This window comes from Procambarus clarkii, chromosome 19 (assembly GCF_040958095.1).
Source record: "Procambarus clarkii isolate CNS0578487 chromosome 19, FALCON_Pclarkii_2.0, whole genome shotgun sequence".
Taxonomy (NCBI): domain Eukaryota; kingdom Metazoa; phylum Arthropoda; class Malacostraca; order Decapoda; family Cambaridae; genus Procambarus; species Procambarus clarkii.
In genome coordinates, this window is record NC_091168.1 from 28,358,781 (window position 1) to 28,378,086 (window position 19,306).

The following is a 19,306-nucleotide window of genomic DNA, read 5'->3' on the forward strand; positions in this document are numbered from 1 at the left end:
CCTCCCCCCCACCCCTCTACCACAACCCCCCCCACCCCTCTACCACAACCTCCACCCCCACCCCTCTACCACAACCTCCACCCCACCCCTCAACCACAACCTCCCCCCACCCCTCTACCACAACCTCCCCCACCCCTCTATCACAACCTCCCCCCATCCCTCCACCACAACCTCCCCCCACCCCTCTACCACAACCTCCACCCCCACCCCTCTACCACAACCTCCACCCCCACCCCTCTACCACAACCTCCACCCCCCCACCCCTCTACCACAACCTCCACCCCCACCTCTCTACCACAACCCCCACCCCTCTACCACAACCACCACCCCCCACCCCTCTACCACAACCTCCACCCCCCCCCCACCCCTCTACCACAACCTCCACCCCCACCCCTCCACCACCACCTCTCCCCCACCACCCCTCTACCACAACCTCCACCCCCCACCCCTCTACCACAACCTCCACCCCCACCCCTCTACCACAACCTCCCCCCCCACCCCTCTTCCACAACCTCCACCCCCACCCCTCTACCACAACCTCCCTCCACCCGTGTACCACATCCTCCCCCCCACCCCTCTACCACACCCTCCCCCCCACCCCTCTACCACAACCTCCACCCCCACCCCTCTACCACAACCTCCACCCCCACCCCTCTACCACAACCTCCACCCCCACCCCTCTACCACTACCTCCCCCCCACCCCTCTATCACAACCTCCACCCCACCCCTCTACCACAATCTCCACCCCTCTACCACAACCTCCACCCCTTTATCACAACCTCCACCCCCACCCCTCTGGCTACTGGAGTTCAACATCAGTAAATGTAAAGTTATGGAAATGGGATCAGGTGATAGACGACCAAAGGGACAGTACACAATGAAGGGGAACTGCCTACCTGTAGCGATTCGAGAAAGAGACCTGGGCGTGGATGTGACACCTAATCTAGCTCCTGAGGCACATATAAATAGGATAACGACAACAGCGTACTCTGCACTGACGAAAATTAGAACTTCATTCAGAAACCTAAGTGAGGAGGCTTTTAGGGCGCTTTACACTGCCTACGTGAGACCAGTCTTAGAGTATGCCGCGCCATCATGGAGTCCCCACTTGAAGAAACACATAAGGAAACTGGAGAAGGTCCAGAGGTTTGCGACGAGGCTTGTCCCAGAGTTACGAGGGATGGGATATGAAGAACGTCTGAGGGAACTGAACCTTACGACACTAAAGAAAAGCAGGGAGAGAGGAGATATGATAGGAACATATAAAATACTCAGAGGAATTGACAAAGTGGTGTGACGGTAACGCGTTGGTGTTCGGCTGTTCAAAAGCTAGGGGTATGGCCTCGTCACATATAGAAACAAAAAATAGAAAATCTGGAACTTCGTCTGTGGTAAGGTAATGAGAAGACACACAAAACACATGTAAATTTAACAATGAAATTTTAATTACGTTAGAAAAGCAAAACATGAATAAAATGGACATACAAATTCGTATAATAAAATCAATCAATCAAAATAGTAAGAATAATCAAATGACAAAATGAAAAGTTACGTTGAGACAAGTGAGTAATATCAAGTGAACAATATACAATCAAATAAGAGGTGCAGGAATATTGGCTTTAAGCTATCACCTCTCTTAGTACACGTAAGCCACAGCTTAGTCTACCAACGAGACGTGTTAACCTGATGAAAGCACTGGATATTCTGAGATCTGGTGGTCGTGTGGCCCCAGACATCAAGTAGTGTGGTGGGTGGAGTGCAGTTGCAACTGGACCCGCAGCCAATCAGCGATGAGCAGGCGACAAGACAGGTAGTTTGGTGGTTCGAGGTGGAGCAGGTGTTCCTGGCTGCATACGTTTTGCGCTTCTGGCAAAACTTGGTGTTGTTGTCGTTGTTGGATATTTCTTCCATATTAGTTGTATAGGGATTTGTAGCGACGTATTTTGGAGGGAAGAGCAGGGTCAATCTCTTGAAGGAGATTATCGTCACAGTGGAAATAGACGAAATGTTCACACGGAATATTAACAGAACGAGGGGACATGGGTGGAAACTGGAAACTCAGATGAGTCACAGAGATGTTAGGAAGTTTTCTTTTAGCGTGAGAGTAGTGGGAAATGGAATGCACTTCAGGAACAGGTTGTGGAAGCAAATACTATTCATACTTTTAAAATCAGGTATGATAGGGAAATGGGACAGGAGTCATTGCTGTAAACAACCGATGGCTGGAAAGGCGGGATCCAAGAGTCAATGCTCGATCCTGCAAGCACAAATAGGTGAGTACACACACACACTACCTCTACCTACTACTTGGATCATTTTGCTAATATTGCCCAATCGTCTCCCATCACAACTGCGTTTGTGTAATGGTTGACGATTGCCTCAGCGACCTAATACCCACCTATTATTTACGATAAAGGTGTTCTCATTTCTATGGCGGCGAGTCGTGTTGCCTTCGGGTGAATGATGGGGGGGGGGGGATGTGTGAGTGTTGGTGCCGGGGGCTGACCACAACAGCCCACCGCAAACTTCCCAGCAATCAGGAAGCCAGCATAACTCCACTAGTTTTGGTGGAATTGCATTAAGGCCGCGCCAACCACCGTCAACCAGCTAACTGACCAAACGATCGACCAGTTTAGCCAGCCCTTATAGCTTGTGCCGTATGTGCTCTGTGGACAACTCTGTGCTCTGTGGACAGCTCTGTGCTCTGTGGACAGCTCTGTGCTCTGTGGACAGCTCTGTGCTCTGTGGACAGCTCTGTGCTCTGTGGACAGCTCTGTGCTCTGTAGACAGCTCTGTGCTCTGTGGACAGCTCTGTGCTCTGTGGACAGCTCTGTGCTCTGTGGACAGCTCTGTGCTCTGTGGACAGCTCTGTGCTCTGTGGACAGCTCTGTGCTCTGTGGACAGCTCTGTGCTCTGTGGACAGCTCTGTGCTCTGTGAACAGCTCTGTGCTCTGTGGACAGCTCTGTGCTGTGTGAAGAGCTCTGTGCGCTCTGTAAAAGCTGTGTTGGAAATTGTACTTTTTCTGTGGGGGAAAATGTCTCTTGTGTTATGTAAATGAGGTGCTGAAGAGCTAAGAAATTGTGTGATTGGTTGACGTTAGCTGTCTCTGCTTGTTCGCGTGTGTGGGTGTGTGCCATAGTGTGTGTGGGTGTGCCATAGTGTGTGTGGGTGTGTGCCATAGTGTGTGTGGGTGTGCCATAGTGTGTGTGGGTGTGGGTGTGCCATAGTGTGTGTGGGTGTGGGTGTGCCATAGTGTGTGTGGGTGTGGGTGTGCCATAGTGTGTGTGGGTGTGGGTGTGCCATAGTGTGTGTGGGTGTGGGTGTGCCATAGTGTGTGTGTGGGTGTGCCATAGTGTGTGTGGAATGTCATAATGTGGATTGCACATATAGTGTGTGCTGTGCTGTCATGTGCTGGGTGTATAGGGGTCGTGGGGTTTGACTCTGTTGTCTTGAAATCTTATAAACCAATAGAGTCGAGCAGAGTCCCAGAAGCGTGGAGGGCTGTAGATGTGGTGCTCGTTTTTTGAGAAGGAAGACAGCTCTGTGACATCGAACTATCTCCCAGTCAACCTCTATAGTAGGAAAATCACTTTATTTACATCTGGAAAAAATCATTATTTTATTAAGAGCCCCTCGTGTTAAACAAATTTGCTTTGCTTCTTAGTTTGCTTCAAGCAGTTGGTAGTGGAAAGGGTTAAGATGTTATTTAACTTGACTTTTGTAAAAACTCTGAGACGTCTTCCTTGTGTAAGACACTATCAAGGTAGAGGAACATTGTATTAGGAGGGCTTCTCTACTCTCAGATACAGGGAGCATAAATGGAGTTAAGTCAGAATGGGGAAACTGTTGTAAGTGGTGTGTCCCAGGGCCATCCTGAGTTAGGACGGCCCTTCTTGACCTTGTTAGGACGGCCCTTCTTGACCTTGTTAGGACGGCCCTTCTTGACCTTGTTAGGACGGCCCTTCTTGACCTTGTTAGGACGGCCCTTCTTGACCTTGTTAGGACGGCCCTTCTTGACCTTGTTAGAACCCGGTTAGAATATATGTAGTTCAGTACATATATTTGTTCATATGTAGTTTTGGACACTCTTATGTGTGTCACACGGGGCCCAGGGGTTACAGCTCGATCCTGCAGTCACACAGAGGTAAACTTGGCTATGTACGTGCACGCGCATGCGCACACACACACGCGCGCACACACACACACACACACACACACACACACACACACACACACACACACACACACACACACACACACACACACACACACACACACACAGTTGTGTTGTGTCAGTCGTGGTGGTTGGACGTGGGCTGGGAGCTCCTGGGTTACTAATGAAGTGGGAGGGATAATCAGGCTACTTCAAAGTGAAAAAGTGCATACGAGTGAATGAAAACTTGGAATTTGACTCAAACCGTAAGGAAGTGAAGAACGAAAGTAGAAATATTGTAATTGAAAATATTGGTGTTGAATGCATTGTGGCAGTGTGAAGAGTGGAGCAGAATTCACACTGACTGTGACCTCACAGCCTCAATCTGTGACCAACATGACCTCACCCCTGGCAGCAACCCTTACTACACCACGTGGGGGAGACGCCTGGAGACTTACTCGCCTATATTGTGTATAACAGATCTGTAAGGTACTTGGAACGCCTGTGGGTAAGATAGTTATAGCAATGACTAAATCAGGAATGGCATCTAGGTCCAGCAGTATTATAAATGAAGAAGAGGATAGGCTTGTTGAGAAGCTGATAGGGAAATTTGTAGAGAAGAGTGATGTTTGGATAGAGGATCTAATCCAAGGGATTAAAAGTGAGATCTTTAATAAAACACAGGACGAGGTTCAGAGACAAAAACAGGAGCTTATGGACTATATTTAGGAAGAAATCAGAAAGAGCAGGGTAGCATGGGAGAGTGAGATAACTAGGCTTGCAACTGAATTTGGCAGGAATAAGGGAAGCATGGCAAGGGAAAGGGAAGTAGTGGGGGATGGAGTAGTGAGTGTGGGAGGGGTGGGGAGTGACCAGCATGACAGTGCTTCACTGAGGAGGTGGACAATCATAAGCCATGGATTACTCAAAGCCGAGGCATCATCGAGGCAGGAAAGGATGGAGAGTGAAGACTTTGAGTTACAGGGGATCTTGAGAGATATTACAGCCGAGATGGCAAGGTATGTGGTGGAAATCCACCGCCGCATTGGGCCTTTCAACTGTAGCAAGAAACGACCTGTCCTGGTACAGTTCACTAACGAAGAGGCAGTGGATTATGTACTGCAACACAAACATTTACTCAGAGGTAGTGAAAACTATTATAACGTGTATATTGACAGATACATGACCAAAGATGAACAGATAGCCCACAGGGCGAGCCGACCTACATGACACAGCTCTTCCCATTCGAGCGTAGTTACCAACCCCACCCGTGCTAACCAGCCCACAACTGCTTCCCAGGTCAGATTTGGGGAGGCCCTGGTCCTCCCCAAATCAGCCCTCCTATCCCCCAACCCTGCTTATCTCCCCAACAACTCTCCTCTCCCCTCTGACCCCACTGCATTCAAATCCAACTGCCTCATCCCACATTGCAAGGACCCCCTCATCCCCTCAACCCCCAAAACCCTCCCAGCCCTCACCCCTCCTCTGCCCCCTTCTTCCATGTGAACCCCTCCCCTTGTGAGGGGGGTCACATGGACCCCCTGTGGGGGTTGGGGGGACCCCCCACCTCTTCCTCCATTTCCCTCTTCCCCCTTTCTGCCCCAATGGTCACACCTACCCCTGAGTTCCCCCTGACTAATACAACCTCTCTCCCACTCTCACTATCCATGCTCCATGCTCTCCTCTTCCCCCCACCCCCTCTATCCTTCTCACCCCCCCCCCCCCCAACCTCTCAACCTCTATCTGACTCCCAGCCTCACGCTACCTCTCAATCTTCCTATGCCTCTCATACCCTCCATAATTTTCAAACCTAGTATGCCCTTCCTACTCCAGACCTACCTACCCAGGCCTTACTATCCCTGACCTTACTATCCCTGACCTTACTATCCCTGACCTTCCTACCTACCTTCCTTCCTAGATGCCCAGACCCCATTCGCCCCCCCCCCCCAAGCACCCTTCCAGACTCGATTCGCCTCCCAGACACTCCCCAGATCCCCCCAGCCCCCATTCACCCCCCAGACACCCTCCCACATCCCCCCAGACCCCCAGAGAAAGGGTGAACTCTGGTACCTTGGTTTCCAAGAAGAGTCTCAAGGTTTGGTACACCAATGCTGATGGGGTATCTAATAAAGCAGAAGAGATAAAAGAAAGAGTGAGTGAGGAAGATCCTGACATAGTTGCAATAGTGGAAACTAAAATAAATGGCATGATCTCGGATGCAATCTTTCCTGAAGGGTACCAGGTGATAAGAAAAGAGAGGACACAGAGACAGGGATGAGGAGTGGCACTCCTAATAAGGCGGAAATGGAAGTTTGAAGACCTGGGAAATAGAGTTACCAATGAGTGCACAAGCTTCATACATGGAGCTCTGACAGTAGATGGGAGGAAGATTGTGATATTGGTAATCTACAATCCCCCACCAAACAGTAGAAGACCCAGGCAGGAGTATGATGACAACAACAAGGCATGTATAGATGAACTGCAGAAGGCAGCAACTTTAGCTCACAGAATGAGAGCGAAGCTGCTGATCATGGGGGACCTAAATCATGGATAGATAAATTGGGAATCAAGGAATCCCCTTGGAGGGGACGAAACATGGGGAGCAAAGTTAGTAGATGTTATAGACAGGAATTTCCTAACACTACATGTGAAGGCAGACACAAGAGAAAGAGATGCTCCGAGCCTATTAGACCTGATTTTTCACCCAGAACGTAGAAGGCATCGAGAATTTGGAACATGAAATACCTCTAGGGGCCAGTGACCAATGTGTCCTAGTCTTTGACTACATGATGGAATTCAAACTTGTGACCATGAGACAAGAGGTCTGGGAGAGTTGACTACAGGAAAGGGAACTACAGGAGGATAAGGGACTATCTGAGAGAAGTGCAGTGGGAGGAAGAAATTAGAGGAAAAACAGTTCAATATATGATGGACCTAGTCACACGGAAATGCCAGGAGGCCGAAGAGAGATTTATACCAACAGTAAAGGAAAAAAGTAAGAGGGAATATAATAACCCATGGTTTAATAGACAGTGTCAGGAAGCAAAAATGGCCAGCAGGCGGGAGTGGAGGAAGTACAGAAGACAATGGACAGAGGACAATAGGATCAGATGCAACAGAGCTAGGAACGATTACATTAACATAAGAAGAGCATCGGCAAAAAAATTATGAGAACGATATTGCGATCAAAGCGAGAAAGCAACCTAAATTACTACACAGTCATATAAGAAGAAAAATGTCGGTGAACGACCAAGTGACAGACTAAGGAAGACAGAGGGGGCATATACTGAAAGCGACAAGGAAATCTGCAAGGCACTGTATGCCAGTTTCCATGGAGTGTTCACTACCGAGCCTGAGCAGCTCCCATTGTTGGAAGAGATTACCCTAGATGAAAGACTATCAGATATAGAGGTGACAGCAGAGGAGGTAATGAAACAGTTGACAACACTGGATGCAACTAAAGCAGTTGGACCAGACAAAGTATCACCGTGGATACTAAAAGAGGCAGCGCAGGCCATCAGTCTGCCTCTGGCAAAGATCTTTAATGAATCACTTATGTCGGGTGAATTGCCCAATTGCTGGAAGAGGGCAAATGTCGTACCGATTTTCAAGAAAGGTGATAGGGAGGAGGCACTTAACTATAGACCTGTATCACTGACAAGCATCCCCAGTAAAATACTGGAAAGAATAATTAGGCTACGACTGGTTGCACACCTGGAGAACATTAGGTTTGTAAATAAACATCAACATGGGTTCTGGCAAGGGAAATCTTGCCTAACAAACCTTCTGGAAATCTATGATAAAATAAAGAGGATACGGCAAAACAGAAAAGGTTGGGCAAACTGCATATTTCTGGACTGCCAAAAAGCCTTTGATACAGTACCGCACATGAGACTACTGTTCAAACTTGAGAGGCAGGCGGGAGTAAGCGGAAAGGGCCTAGCATGGGCTAGAAACTACCTAACTGGAAGGAGCCAGAGAGTTATGGTAAGGGGCGAGAACTCGGACTGGCGAACGAGTGGAGTACCTCAAGGATCGGTGCTGGGACCAATTCTATTTCTAATATATGTTAACGACATGTTTACAGGAGTAGAATCCTACATGTTCGCGGATGACGCAAAGTTGATGAGAAGAGTTGTGACCGATGAGGATTGTAGAATCCTCCAAGAGAACTTAAACAGATTACAGAGATGTTCAGAGAAATGGTTACTGGAGTTCAACACGAGCAAATGTAAAGCTATGGAAATGGGACTAGGTGATAGGAGACCAAAGGGACAGTACACAATAAAGGGGAACAGCCTACCTGTGACGACGCGAGAGAGAAACCTTGGCGTGGACGAAACATCTAATCTAACTCCTGAGGCACATATAAATAGGATAACGACAGCAGCGTACTCTACACTAGCAAAAGTTACATCATTCAGACACCTAAGTAAGGAGGAATTTAGGGCGCTTTACACTGCCTACGTGAGGCCAGTCTTGGAGTATGCCGCCCCATCATGGAGTTCACACCTGAAGAAACACAAGAAAACTGGAAAAGCTTCGGAAGTTTGCAACAAGACTCGTTCCAGCGTTACGAGGGATGGGGTATGAAGAGCGCCTGAAGGAAGTGAGCCTTACGACACTAGAAAAAAGAAGGGGGGGAAATGATAGGAACGTATAAAATACTCAGGGGGATTGACAGAGTGGACATAGACGAAATGTGCACATGGAATAGTAACAGAACGAGGGGTCATGGGTGGAAGCTGGAAACTCAGATGAGTCACAGGGATGTTAGGAAGTTTTCTTCCATGTTAGAAGAGTTACGAGGAAAGGTTGCGTGAACTGCATCTCACGTCGCTGGAAGATAGAAGAGCTTGGGGAGACATGATCACCACATGCAAAATTCTCAGGGGAATTGACATGGTAGACAAGGATGGATTATTTAACATGGGTGGCACACGCACAAGGAACACAGGTGGAAACTGAGTACCCAAATCAGCCACAGAGACATTAGAAAGAACTTTTTCAGTGTCAGAGAAGTTAGTAAATGGAATGCACTAGGAAGTGACATGGTGGAGGCTGACTCCATACACAGTTTCAAATGTAGATATGATAGAGCCCAGTAGGCTCAGGAATCTGTACACCAGTTGATTGACAGTTGAATGGCGGGACCAAAGAGCCAGAGCTCAACACCCGCAAGCACAATTAGATGAGTACACTACACCAGCACCCAATGGTACCGGCTACCACAGGGGCTCTTCACAACGGGTCAGCATTCAAGAGCTCGTCTGGCCTTGCTTACTACGGCCGGCGTTGCCTCGTTTCATTAATGGCTCGTTGAACGAGTGGGTGGGAGAGCCATAATGATGCCAGGGGGCCCGAGTGGCCGTCCTGATTGACTTGCACAATGTTGAGCTTCGAGGATTGCAACCGGCCGGAAATGGGAGGGTTTCATGTGCTTTGGATTTGCTTTGAAATTTCGACGTGAATTGGATGCGATTTGTCTGGAGGCATTCAGGTCTGTTTGGAGGCATCAGGGCTGTTTGAATTTGATTGACTTTCAGGGTTTTAGGACCCTGAGTGGAGGGGAGGTGGGAGGGATGTTGTGGCTAAAGGCACCTTCATTAATGCTAATGGTGGATCCGTTGTCGTTATTAGTAGTTACACTATATTGCTGCATGTTTAACTACTATATACATCAGCATCCTATATCTGTGATATATGAGTTCCTACTCCATTTTCTATCTCTTGACTTTTACGCCCATAATGACAGTGGGTTTGTGAACACCTCGCTAGTCCGGTGGAGACCAGGGACCTCGCTAGTCCGGTGGAGACCAGGGACCTCGCTAGTCCGGTGGAGACTTGGGACCTCGCTAGTCCGGTGGAGACCTAGGACCTCGCTAGTCCGGTGGAGACTTGGGACCTCGCTAGTCGGGTGGAGACTTGGGACCTTGCTAATCCGGTGGAAACTTGGGACCTCGCTAGTCCGGTGGAGACCAGGGACCTCGCTAGTCCGGTGGAGACCAGGGACCTCGCTAGTCCGGTGGAGACCAGGGACCTCGCTAGTCCGGTGGAGACCAGGGACCTCGCTAGTCCGGTGGAGACCAGGGACCTCGCTAGTCCGGTGGAGACCAGGGACCTCGCTAGTCCGGTGGAGACCAGGGACCTCGCTAGTCCGGTGGAGACCAGGGACCTCGCTAGTCCGGTGGAGACCAGGGACCTCGCTAGTCCGGTGGAGACCAGGGACCTCGCTAGTCCGGTGGAGACCAGGGACCTCGCTAGTCCGGTGGAGACCAGGGACCTCGCTAGTCCGGTGGAGACCAGGGACCTCGCTAGTCCGGAGGAGACCAGGGACCTCGCTAGTCCGGAGGAGACCAGGGACCTCGCTAGTCCGGTGGAGACCAGGGACCTCGCTAGTCCGGTGGAGACCAGGGACCTCGCTAGTCCGGTGGAGACCAGGGACCTCGCCAGTCCGGTGGAGACCAAGGACCTCGCTAATCCGGTGGAGACTTGGGACCTCGCTAGTCCGGTGGAGACCAGGGACCTCGCTAGTCCGATGGAGACCAAGGACCTCGCTAATCCGGTGGAGACTTGGGACCTCGCTAGTCCGGTGGAGACCAGGGACCTCGCTAGTCCGATGGAGACCAAGGACCTCGCTAATCCTGTGGAGACTTGGGACCTCGCTAGTCTGGTGGAGACCAGGGACCTCGCTAGTCCGGTGGAGATCAGGGACCTCGCCAGTCCGGTGGAGATCAGGGACCTCGCCAGTCCGGTGGAGACCAAGGACCTCGTTAGTCCGGTGGAGACCAAGGACCTCGCTAGTCCGGTGGAGACCAAGCTCTCTCTCTCTCTCTCTCTCTCTCTCTCTCTCTCTCTCTCTCTCTCTCTCTCTCTCTCTCTCTCTCTCTGTCTCTCTCTCTCTCTGTCTCTCTCTCTCTCTCTCTCTCTCTCTCTCTCTCTCTCTCTCTCTCTCTCTCTCTCTCTCTCTCTCTCTCTCTCTCTCTCTCTCTCTCTCTCTCTCTGTCTCTCTCTCTCTCTCTCTCTCTCTCTCTCTCTCTCTCTCTCTCTCTCTCTCTCTCTCTCTCTCTCTATTTTTAGATTAGGCAAAGTAAATTACAAAATATGTTTAAAACACTAAAACTCTTTAAATACAACATTATACAACTCAAAATAGGATCCCTAACAACCTGTCCTCTGACAAATTACGCCTGAATTTGGCCGTTTGCCCGAATGGCCGATAATGGACGTAATTAAAAAATAAAATTAAAATAAATTTTTGGATTTTTTGTTTCTACAACAGCAAGTTGAGGGTCCACTGGTAGGTTAGGAGGGCAGGAAATTCTCCTAAGGCCTCAAAACCCTCATGAAAACCATCAATTGAATGTTTCCTCTCCTAACCTAACCGAGTAAGCCGGAGGACTCAAACAGAAAACGGGACAGTACATCACTTTCGTGAGCCGATTTCATTTAAAAATTACGTCTATTTTTGGCCATAGCGCGCATACGAGCGAAAAGCGACGTTATGTTTAAGAGGACGGGTTGCTCCGCGCCCCGCCCCATCCCTCCAACATCTAGATTCTTGACCCATACCTTGAAGACGAGTCTCGCAAGTGGTTCAATTTCCATCACCTGGAAGGGGTCGCAGGAGGCGCTGGACGCCATTAATCCCGTCCATGTTGAGCCGGTCAGCCCGCCTTGGGCATGCATAATTCTTAATGGAAACATTGATGAGGCGATCAGATAATTCCTTTGGGGGGGATGTCTTGAAGATGCTGCGGAGGAAGATTAATTGGATGCGGTGTAGGGAGGCTGCTGGTCTTCCTGGAAGGAGGCTGCTGGTCTTCCTGGAAGGAGGCTGCTGGTCTACCTGGAAGGAGGCTGTTGATCTTCCTGGAAGGAGGCTGTTGATCTTCCTGGAAGGAGGCTGTTGATCTTCCTGGAAGGAGGCTGTTGATCTTCCTGGAAGGAGGCTGTTGATCTTCCTGGAAGGAGGCTGTTGATCTTCCTGGAAGGAGGCTGTTGATCTTCCTGGAAGGAGGCTGTTGATCTTCCTGGAAGGAGGCTGTTGATCTTCCTGGAAGGAGGCTGTTGATCTTCCTGGAAGGAGGCTGTTGATCTTCCTGGAAGGAGGCTGTTGATCTTCCTGGAGGGAGGCTGTTGATCTTCCTGGAGGGAGGCTGTTGATCTTCCTGGAGGGAGGCTGTTGATCTTCCTGGAGGGAGGCTGTTGATCTTCCTGGAAGGAGGCTGTTGATCTTCCTGGAAGGAGGCTGTTGATCTTCCTGGAAGGAGGCTGTTGATCTTCCTGGAAGGAGGCTGTTGATCTTCCTGGAAGGAGGCTGTTGATCTTCCTGGAAGGAGGCTGTTGATCTTCCTGGAAGGAGGTTGCTGGTCCTCGTGGAGTTACTCCGAAATTCTTAAAAAAAAAAGCGGGGATCGCGTCACGCCACACAGGAGGAAATAAAGCAGAGGCAAAACATTTTAGGCCAATAACACTTTCACACATCACAAAATTCTTTGAAGGAGTGCTAAGAAGTAAGATCGCGAAAAGCAAAGAATCAAGGAATCTCCACAACAAGCAAAAGGCTGATGTAATATTCACAGATTTTCCAAAAGGCCTCGGCAAATAGGAGCCGGTCGGCCGAGCGGACAGCACGCGGGACTTGTGATCCTATGGTCCTGGGTTCGATCCCAGGCGCCGGCGAAAAACAATGGGCAGAGTTTCTTTCACCCTATGCCCCTGTTACCTAGCAGTAAATTAGGTACCTGGGTGTTAGTCAGCTGTCATATGCTGCTTCCTGGTGGTGGAGGCCTGGTCGAGGACCGGGCCGCGGGGACACTAAAAAGCCCCGAAATCATCTCAAGATAACCTCAAGATGGTGTTATTGCAAGCAAAATGCGCTCAACAGGGAAGGAAGATGGATCATTACTGGCCTAACGAACAGAATGCAGAGTGTAATAGTCGGCAAAGTAAATTACGGATCATCCACTGTGAAAAGCTCAGTCCCCCAGGGTACTGTGGGCACGCTCCAGTACTCTCTCATCCTCATATCGCACATAGACAAGAACACGAACTATAGTACTGTATGCAGACGGTACCGTATAGTACTGTATCATCCTTTGCAGATGACACAAGGATTTGTATGAGAGAGGACAACATAGCGGACACAGCAAACCTCCAATCTGATGGTAATGAGGGCCACAGAAAACAATATGATGTTTAATGAGGATGAGCTTCAGCTCCTACGAAAACAAAGCCAAATCGCACAATAGAAAGGAAAAGTAATGTAAAGATTTGGGAGTAATCATGTCAGAAGACCTTCACAGTACACCATACAGTAGCCGTCACGACTGCAAGACAAATGACAGGTTGGATAACAAGGACCTTCCAAGCAAGGGACGCCATACCAATGATGATACTTTTTAAGACACTAGTGCTCTCTAGGGTTGAATATTGTTGCATCCTAACAGCCCCATTCAAACCAGTTGTTGACGACCTGGAGAATGGACAGGAACAATTTTCTGTCCAAATCCATTCAAAAAACATCTAAATTATTGAAAATGGTTAAAATTCTTTAATCTGTATTCTCTAGAGCGCTGGGGAGAGAGAGAGATACATAATAATTTATTCTTAGAAAGTCACAATAACGTGGCTAAAGTATGTTGACCGGACCACACACCAGAAGGTGAAGGGACGACGAATGGTCAAGGACGGACCGAAACGTCGTCGTCCCTTCACCTTCTAGAGTGTGGTCTGGTCAACTTACTCTTAGAAAATTGTAGAAGGACTGGCCCCAAATCTGCACACAGAAACAACATCACACGAGACCAGGAGGCATGGTAGGATGTGCAGAATATCTTGAAGAGCAGAGGTGCAATAGGTACGCTGAGGGGGGGGGGGGGGGAACTGTCAACATCAGAGGCCCGAGACATTTTAACACACTCCTTCTAAAATGTGTTCGAGAGAGAACTTATTAAACACCTCCAAAGGATACCTGATCAACATAATAGACTGTAATTCAGACGGCAGTTTACGAGCAGTGACAACGTCTAACAGCCTGGTTGACCAGAACACCAACCAAGAGGCCTGGTCAGAGACCGGGGCCGCGAAGACACTGATTCCCGGAACCAACAAGAGGTTAAGTCCTTTCTTAAGCAAGACCTGTTTAGGGGTGAGGGGTGGGAGTATGGCTAGTGGATGGAAAGGTGGAGGGGGGGGGAGTTCCTTTTGTCACCCTATTCCGATACTCATTGGTGCTTACAGGAAGGGGGGGGGGGTGGAGGGTTTAGGGAGGGAGTTGGGGGTCTGGGGTGGGGGTTAGGTGGTCTTGGGGGAGGGGTATGGGGGGGTCTTAGGAAGAATGTAGAGGAGTAGAGGGGGATGGGACTATTTAAAATATATTCACCTGCCTGGGGGGGGGGGGGGGGGGGTCGAAAGTACTTAATACTTTTATGTTCTTTTATAGTGCGGATGTGATTAACCTGTCATGTTGATGGGATATGATCACTACATCGAAGATATTAACGAGAGCTTAATGTAATCTCTTTTTTCGCTAGGCTTTATTAATCTGAATTAATCTCCAATAATCCTTGTAGGGTATTAATGCTCACGTTCACGATGGTGTGTGTGTGTGTGTGTGTGTGTGTGTGTGTGTGTGTGTGTGTGTGTGTGTGTGTGTGTGTGTGTGTGTGCGCGCGCGTGCGCGTGTACTCACCTAATTGTGTTTGCGGGGTTGAGCTCTGGCTCTTTGGTCCTGCCTCTCAACTGTCAATCAACTGATGTACAGATTCCTGAGCCTATTGGGCTCTATCATATCTACATTTGAAACTGTGTATGGAGTCAGCCTCCACCACATCACTTCCTAATGCATTCCATCTGTTAACTACTCTGACACTGAAAAAGTTCCTTCTAACGTCTCTGTGGCTCATGTGGGTACTAAGTTTCCACCTGTGTCCCCTTGTTCGCGTCCCACCAGTGTTGAATAGTTTATCCTTGTTTACCCGGTCGATTCCTCTGAGGATTTTGTAGGTTGGGATCATGTCTCCCCTTACTCTTCTGTCTTCCAGTGTCGTAAGGTGCATTTCCCGCAGCCTTTCCTCGTAACTCATGCCTCTTAGTTCTGGGACTAGTCTAGAGGCATACCTTTGGACTTTTTCCAGCTTCGTCTTGTGCTTGACAAGGTACGCGCTCCATGCTGGGGCCGCATACTCTAGGATTGGTCTTACATATGTGGTGTACAAGATTCCGAATGATTCCTTACACAGGTTCCTGAACGCTGTTCTGATGTTAGCCAGCCTCGCATATGCCGCAGACGTTATTCTTTTTATGTGGGCTTCAGGAGACAGGTTTGGTGTGATATCAACTCCTAGATCTTTCTCTCTGTTCGTTTCATTAAGTACTTCACCTCCTATTCTGTATCCTGTGTCTGGCCTCCTATTTCCACTGCCTAGTTTCGTTACTTTGCATTTACTCAGGTTGAACTTCAACAGCCATTTGTTGGACCATTCACTCAGTCTGTCTAGGTCATCTTGTAGCCTCCTACTATCGTCCTCAGTTTCAATCCTCCTCATAATTTTTGCATCATCGGCAAACATTGAGAGAAACGATTCTATACCCTCTGGGAGATCATTTACATATATCAGAAACAGTATAGGTCCAAGGACTGACCCCTGCGGGACTCCACTCGTAACGTCTCGCCAATCTGAGATCTCACCCCTCACACTGACTCGTTGTCTCCTGTTGCTTAGGTACTTCTGTATCCAACGGAGTACCTTCCCTTTCACTCCAGCCTGCATCTCCAGCTTTTTCACTAGCCTCTTGTGTGGCACTGTATCAAAGGCTTTCTGACAATCCAAAAATATGCAGTCTGCCCACGCTTCTCTTTCTTGCCTTATTTTTTGTTGCCTGGTCGTAGAATTCAAGTAACCCTGTGAGGCAGGATCTGCCATCCCTGAATCCATGTTGATGCTGTGTTACAAAGTTCTTTCGTTCCAGATGCTCCACTAGCTTTCTTCGCACAATCTTCTCCATCAGCTTGCATGGTATGCAGGTTAGGGACACTGGCCTGTAATTCAGTGCCTCCTGTCTATCCCCCTTCTTGTATATCGGGACTACGTTAGCTGCTTTCCAAATTTCTGGCAGTTCCCCTGTTGCCAGTGATTTGTTATACACTATGGAGAGTGGCAGGCACAGTTCTTCTGCTCCTTCCTTTAGTTGTGTGTGTGTACTCACCTAGTTGTGTTTGCGGGGGTTGAGCTCTGGCTCTTTGGTCCCGCCTCTCAACCGTTGGTCCCGCCTCTCAACCGTGGTGTGTGTGTGTGTGTGTGTGTGTGTGTGTGTGTGTGTGTGTGTGTGTGTGTGTGTGCGCGCGCGCGCGCACTTACGTGTGAGATGTTTACTACATTGTTTCTTCTTTGTGTAAAAGTGGCTGTCTTGTTTGTGCTGTAATTGGCGAGAGGGTTAATCACAAGTCGTGGGGGGGAGGGGGGGAAGGTAAGAGGGGAGGGGAGTGAATAAAGGGGGATGGTTGTTCGACCATTACCACCATCGATCTGCCCTTCTCTATTAGCATAATCCATATCACCATTACTCTATTGTTCCTCCAATGGAGCGTCCTTGCCACCCCCCCCCCTTCCTCCCTTCCTCCACCTCCCCCTCCTCCGTCTCACTCCATTGACTCCCAGTGGTCTCTCTCTCTCTCTCTCTCTCTCTCTCTCTCTCTCTCTCTCTCTCTCTCTCTCTCTCTCTCTCTCTCTCTCTCTCTCTCTCTCTCTCTCTCACCCCCTCTCACCCCCTCTCACCCCCCCTCCCCACACTTCCCTACACCTCCTGTCAACCCAAACTTCAACTCCATCTATCATCAATCCACGAATGTCTCCAACCATCCATCCAACTCCTTCAACCAGACTGTTGAAACACCACGAATGAGCCGAAGGAATGTAAGGAAGTACTCGGACTATATAAGGATGGGGGGGGGGGGGACTGAAGGAAGAAGTTATGGTGGCAACAGTGACAGGTGTGTGGACAGTGGCAACAGTCACAGGTTTTCAGACAGTGACAGGTGTGCAGACAGTGACAGGTGTGTGGACAGTGACAAAAGTGACAGGTGTGCAGATAGTGACAGGTGTGTGGACAGTGACAAAAGTGACAGGTGTGCAGACAGTGACAGCTGTGAGGACAGTGACAACAGTGACAGGTTTTCAGACAGTGACAGGTGTAAGGACAGTGCCAACAGTGACAGGTGTGAGAACAGTGGCAACAGTGACAGGTGTGCAGACAGTGCCAACAGTGATATATAATCCCCCACCAAACAATAAAAGGCCTATAAACAGAACTTGGGGCCTCACACACATGGGGGTCAGCAGTTAGTCTCCTACAGCCCAGATGAATGCAATAGAAGGGCAGGGAAGAATACGACAGATGCCATGACAACTGTCTCAAGGTGACGGAACAATCAGCCTCAGTAGCAAGGGGGAACAAGGGCTAGAATCCTAATACTGGGGTCTAAAGGTGACGGAACAATCAGCCTCAGTAGCAAGGGGGAACAAGGGCTAGAATCCTAATACTGAGGGACTTCAACCACAGGGAAATAGACTTAGTAAACAAGACTCACCCGCGGGGGTGACGAGACATGGAGAGCAAAACTGGTAGACGCCGCAGACAAACACTTCTCAGAGCAACGTGTCATACAACACTTTGCGTCGACACTCTGCGTCGACGGACTGCGTCGACACTCTGCTTCGACACAGTGCGTCGACAGACTGCTCCGACACACTGCGTCGACAGACTACTCCGACACTGCGTCGACGGACTGCGTCGACACTCTGCGTCGACAGACTGCTCCGACACTCTGCGTCGACGGACTGCTCCGACACACTGCGTCGACGGACTGCTCCGACACTGCGTCGACAGACTGCTCCGACACACTGCGTCGACACACTGTGTCTTCTGGCCTCTTTTTTCTTCTTCTACACCTGATGCCTCTGTTCACTTAGTAGTATATAAGGTACCTAGGAGTTAGGCAACTGTTGTGGGATTGGTAGTTAACTCGTGGGGGGGGGGAGCGGAGGAATCCTTGATAGGCCTAACTGCTCCTCTGTTTGTAAGTTCTTCCACCTTTCTCTTCCTTTCTCTTATTCCTTCTTTTCCCCCTTACGTACTTTTTTTCTGGATTTTCAACATTATTTTCCGTCTAATTTTCATTCTCTTCTTTCCCCCTTCCCTTATGGCATTTATCTTCGGCCTGTTTTCCCCCAATTTTCCTCTACCCCTTTTCTTCTTTTCCTCTCCCTATCTTCCTACGTTCTGTTTTGTTCATTCTTTCTTATTCTCTTCTGCTTTCTTATTCTCTTCTGCTTTCTTATTCTCTTCTGCTTTCTTATTCTCTTCTGCTTTCTTATTCTCTTCTGCTTCCATCTCCAATTGTTATTTTCTCCTCTTTGTCTTATGACCTTCTCTCTTCGTCTTTCTCCTCTTCCTCTTTCTCTATCTCTAGATCATTCTCCTCTTTCTCTTCCTCCTCTTCCTCATGTATATTTAGTTACTGTTATCTTTTCTCGTGTCGCTTCCTCTCCCTACTTGGTTAATGCCCCCCTATTCCCTCCCTCTTTTTATAGACTTTCTCCTCCTCCCCTTCCATTCAATATTTTCTGCTCCGATTCCTGCACTCTCTCTCTCTCTCTCTCTCTCTCTCTCTCTCTCTCTCTCTCTCTCTCTCTCTCTCTCTCTCTCTCTCTCTCTCTCTCTCTCTCTCTCTCTCTCTCTCTCCCCCCTCCCCCTCCCTCCCTCCCCCCCCCCCTTCCACACTCTACCTTCACCCTCATCCTGCCCTCCCATATACTTCCCTTTCTGTCTCACTTTCCCTTCGCCTCCACTAATCCTTACTCGTTCTCCACCCCTCACTCTATTCCTCCCTCTTCCTTCTCCATTGTTACACTGACCCCCTTTTATCATCGCTCCACTTACTTCTCCCCCCTTCCACATTTTTTTCCAGAGCCAACCTGTGTACATCCTCGTCTGTCCCACACAGTCTGGGGTTAGGGAGCTGTCCTCCTGTTGTGAGATGGGGGTGAGGGGGGGTTGTGAGGAGATGGGGTGAGGGGGGGTTGTGAGGGAGAAGGTAATGGGTGTGAGGGAGTGTTGTCAAGGAGGAAGACTATTGGGATGAGGG

General features: G+C 49.2%; 2 protein-coding genes across 2 annotated transcripts in view; both read left to right on the forward strand.

The window, feature by feature from the left end:
* The window catches only part of LOC123757380 (uncharacterized), a 759,793-nt gene that overhangs the window by 85,284 nt on the left and 655,203 nt on the right, over positions 1–19,306 (forward strand). The gene's annotated exons all lie outside the window — the stretch shown is intronic.
* LOC123750454 (paternally-expressed gene 3 protein-like) lies at positions 5,113–18,114 on the forward strand. Its single transcript, XM_045732569.1, has 4 exons — positions 5,113–5,174; positions 5,334–5,367; positions 10,031–10,963; positions 17,812–18,114. Exons 1-4 carry the CDS (start codon positions 5,113–5,115, stop codon positions 18,112–18,114), a joined length of 1,332 nt encoding a protein of 443 aa, XP_045588525.1.

Bases quoted from the DNA above. Each gene is read 5' to 3' on its own strand.
- LOC123750454 (XM_045732569.1), top strand. From the start codon at position 5,113: ATGGAGAGTGAAGACTTTGAGTTACAGGGGATCTTGAGAGATATTACA. The intron at 5,175-5,333 runs GTATGTGGTGGA...GTATATTGACAG, and splicing joins ATTACAGCCGAGATGGCAAG to ATACATGACCAAAGATGAAC. The intron at 10,964-17,811 runs GTGGAGACCAAG...AACACTTCTCAG, and splicing joins CCAAGGACCTCGCTAGTCCG to AGCAACGTGTCATACAACAC.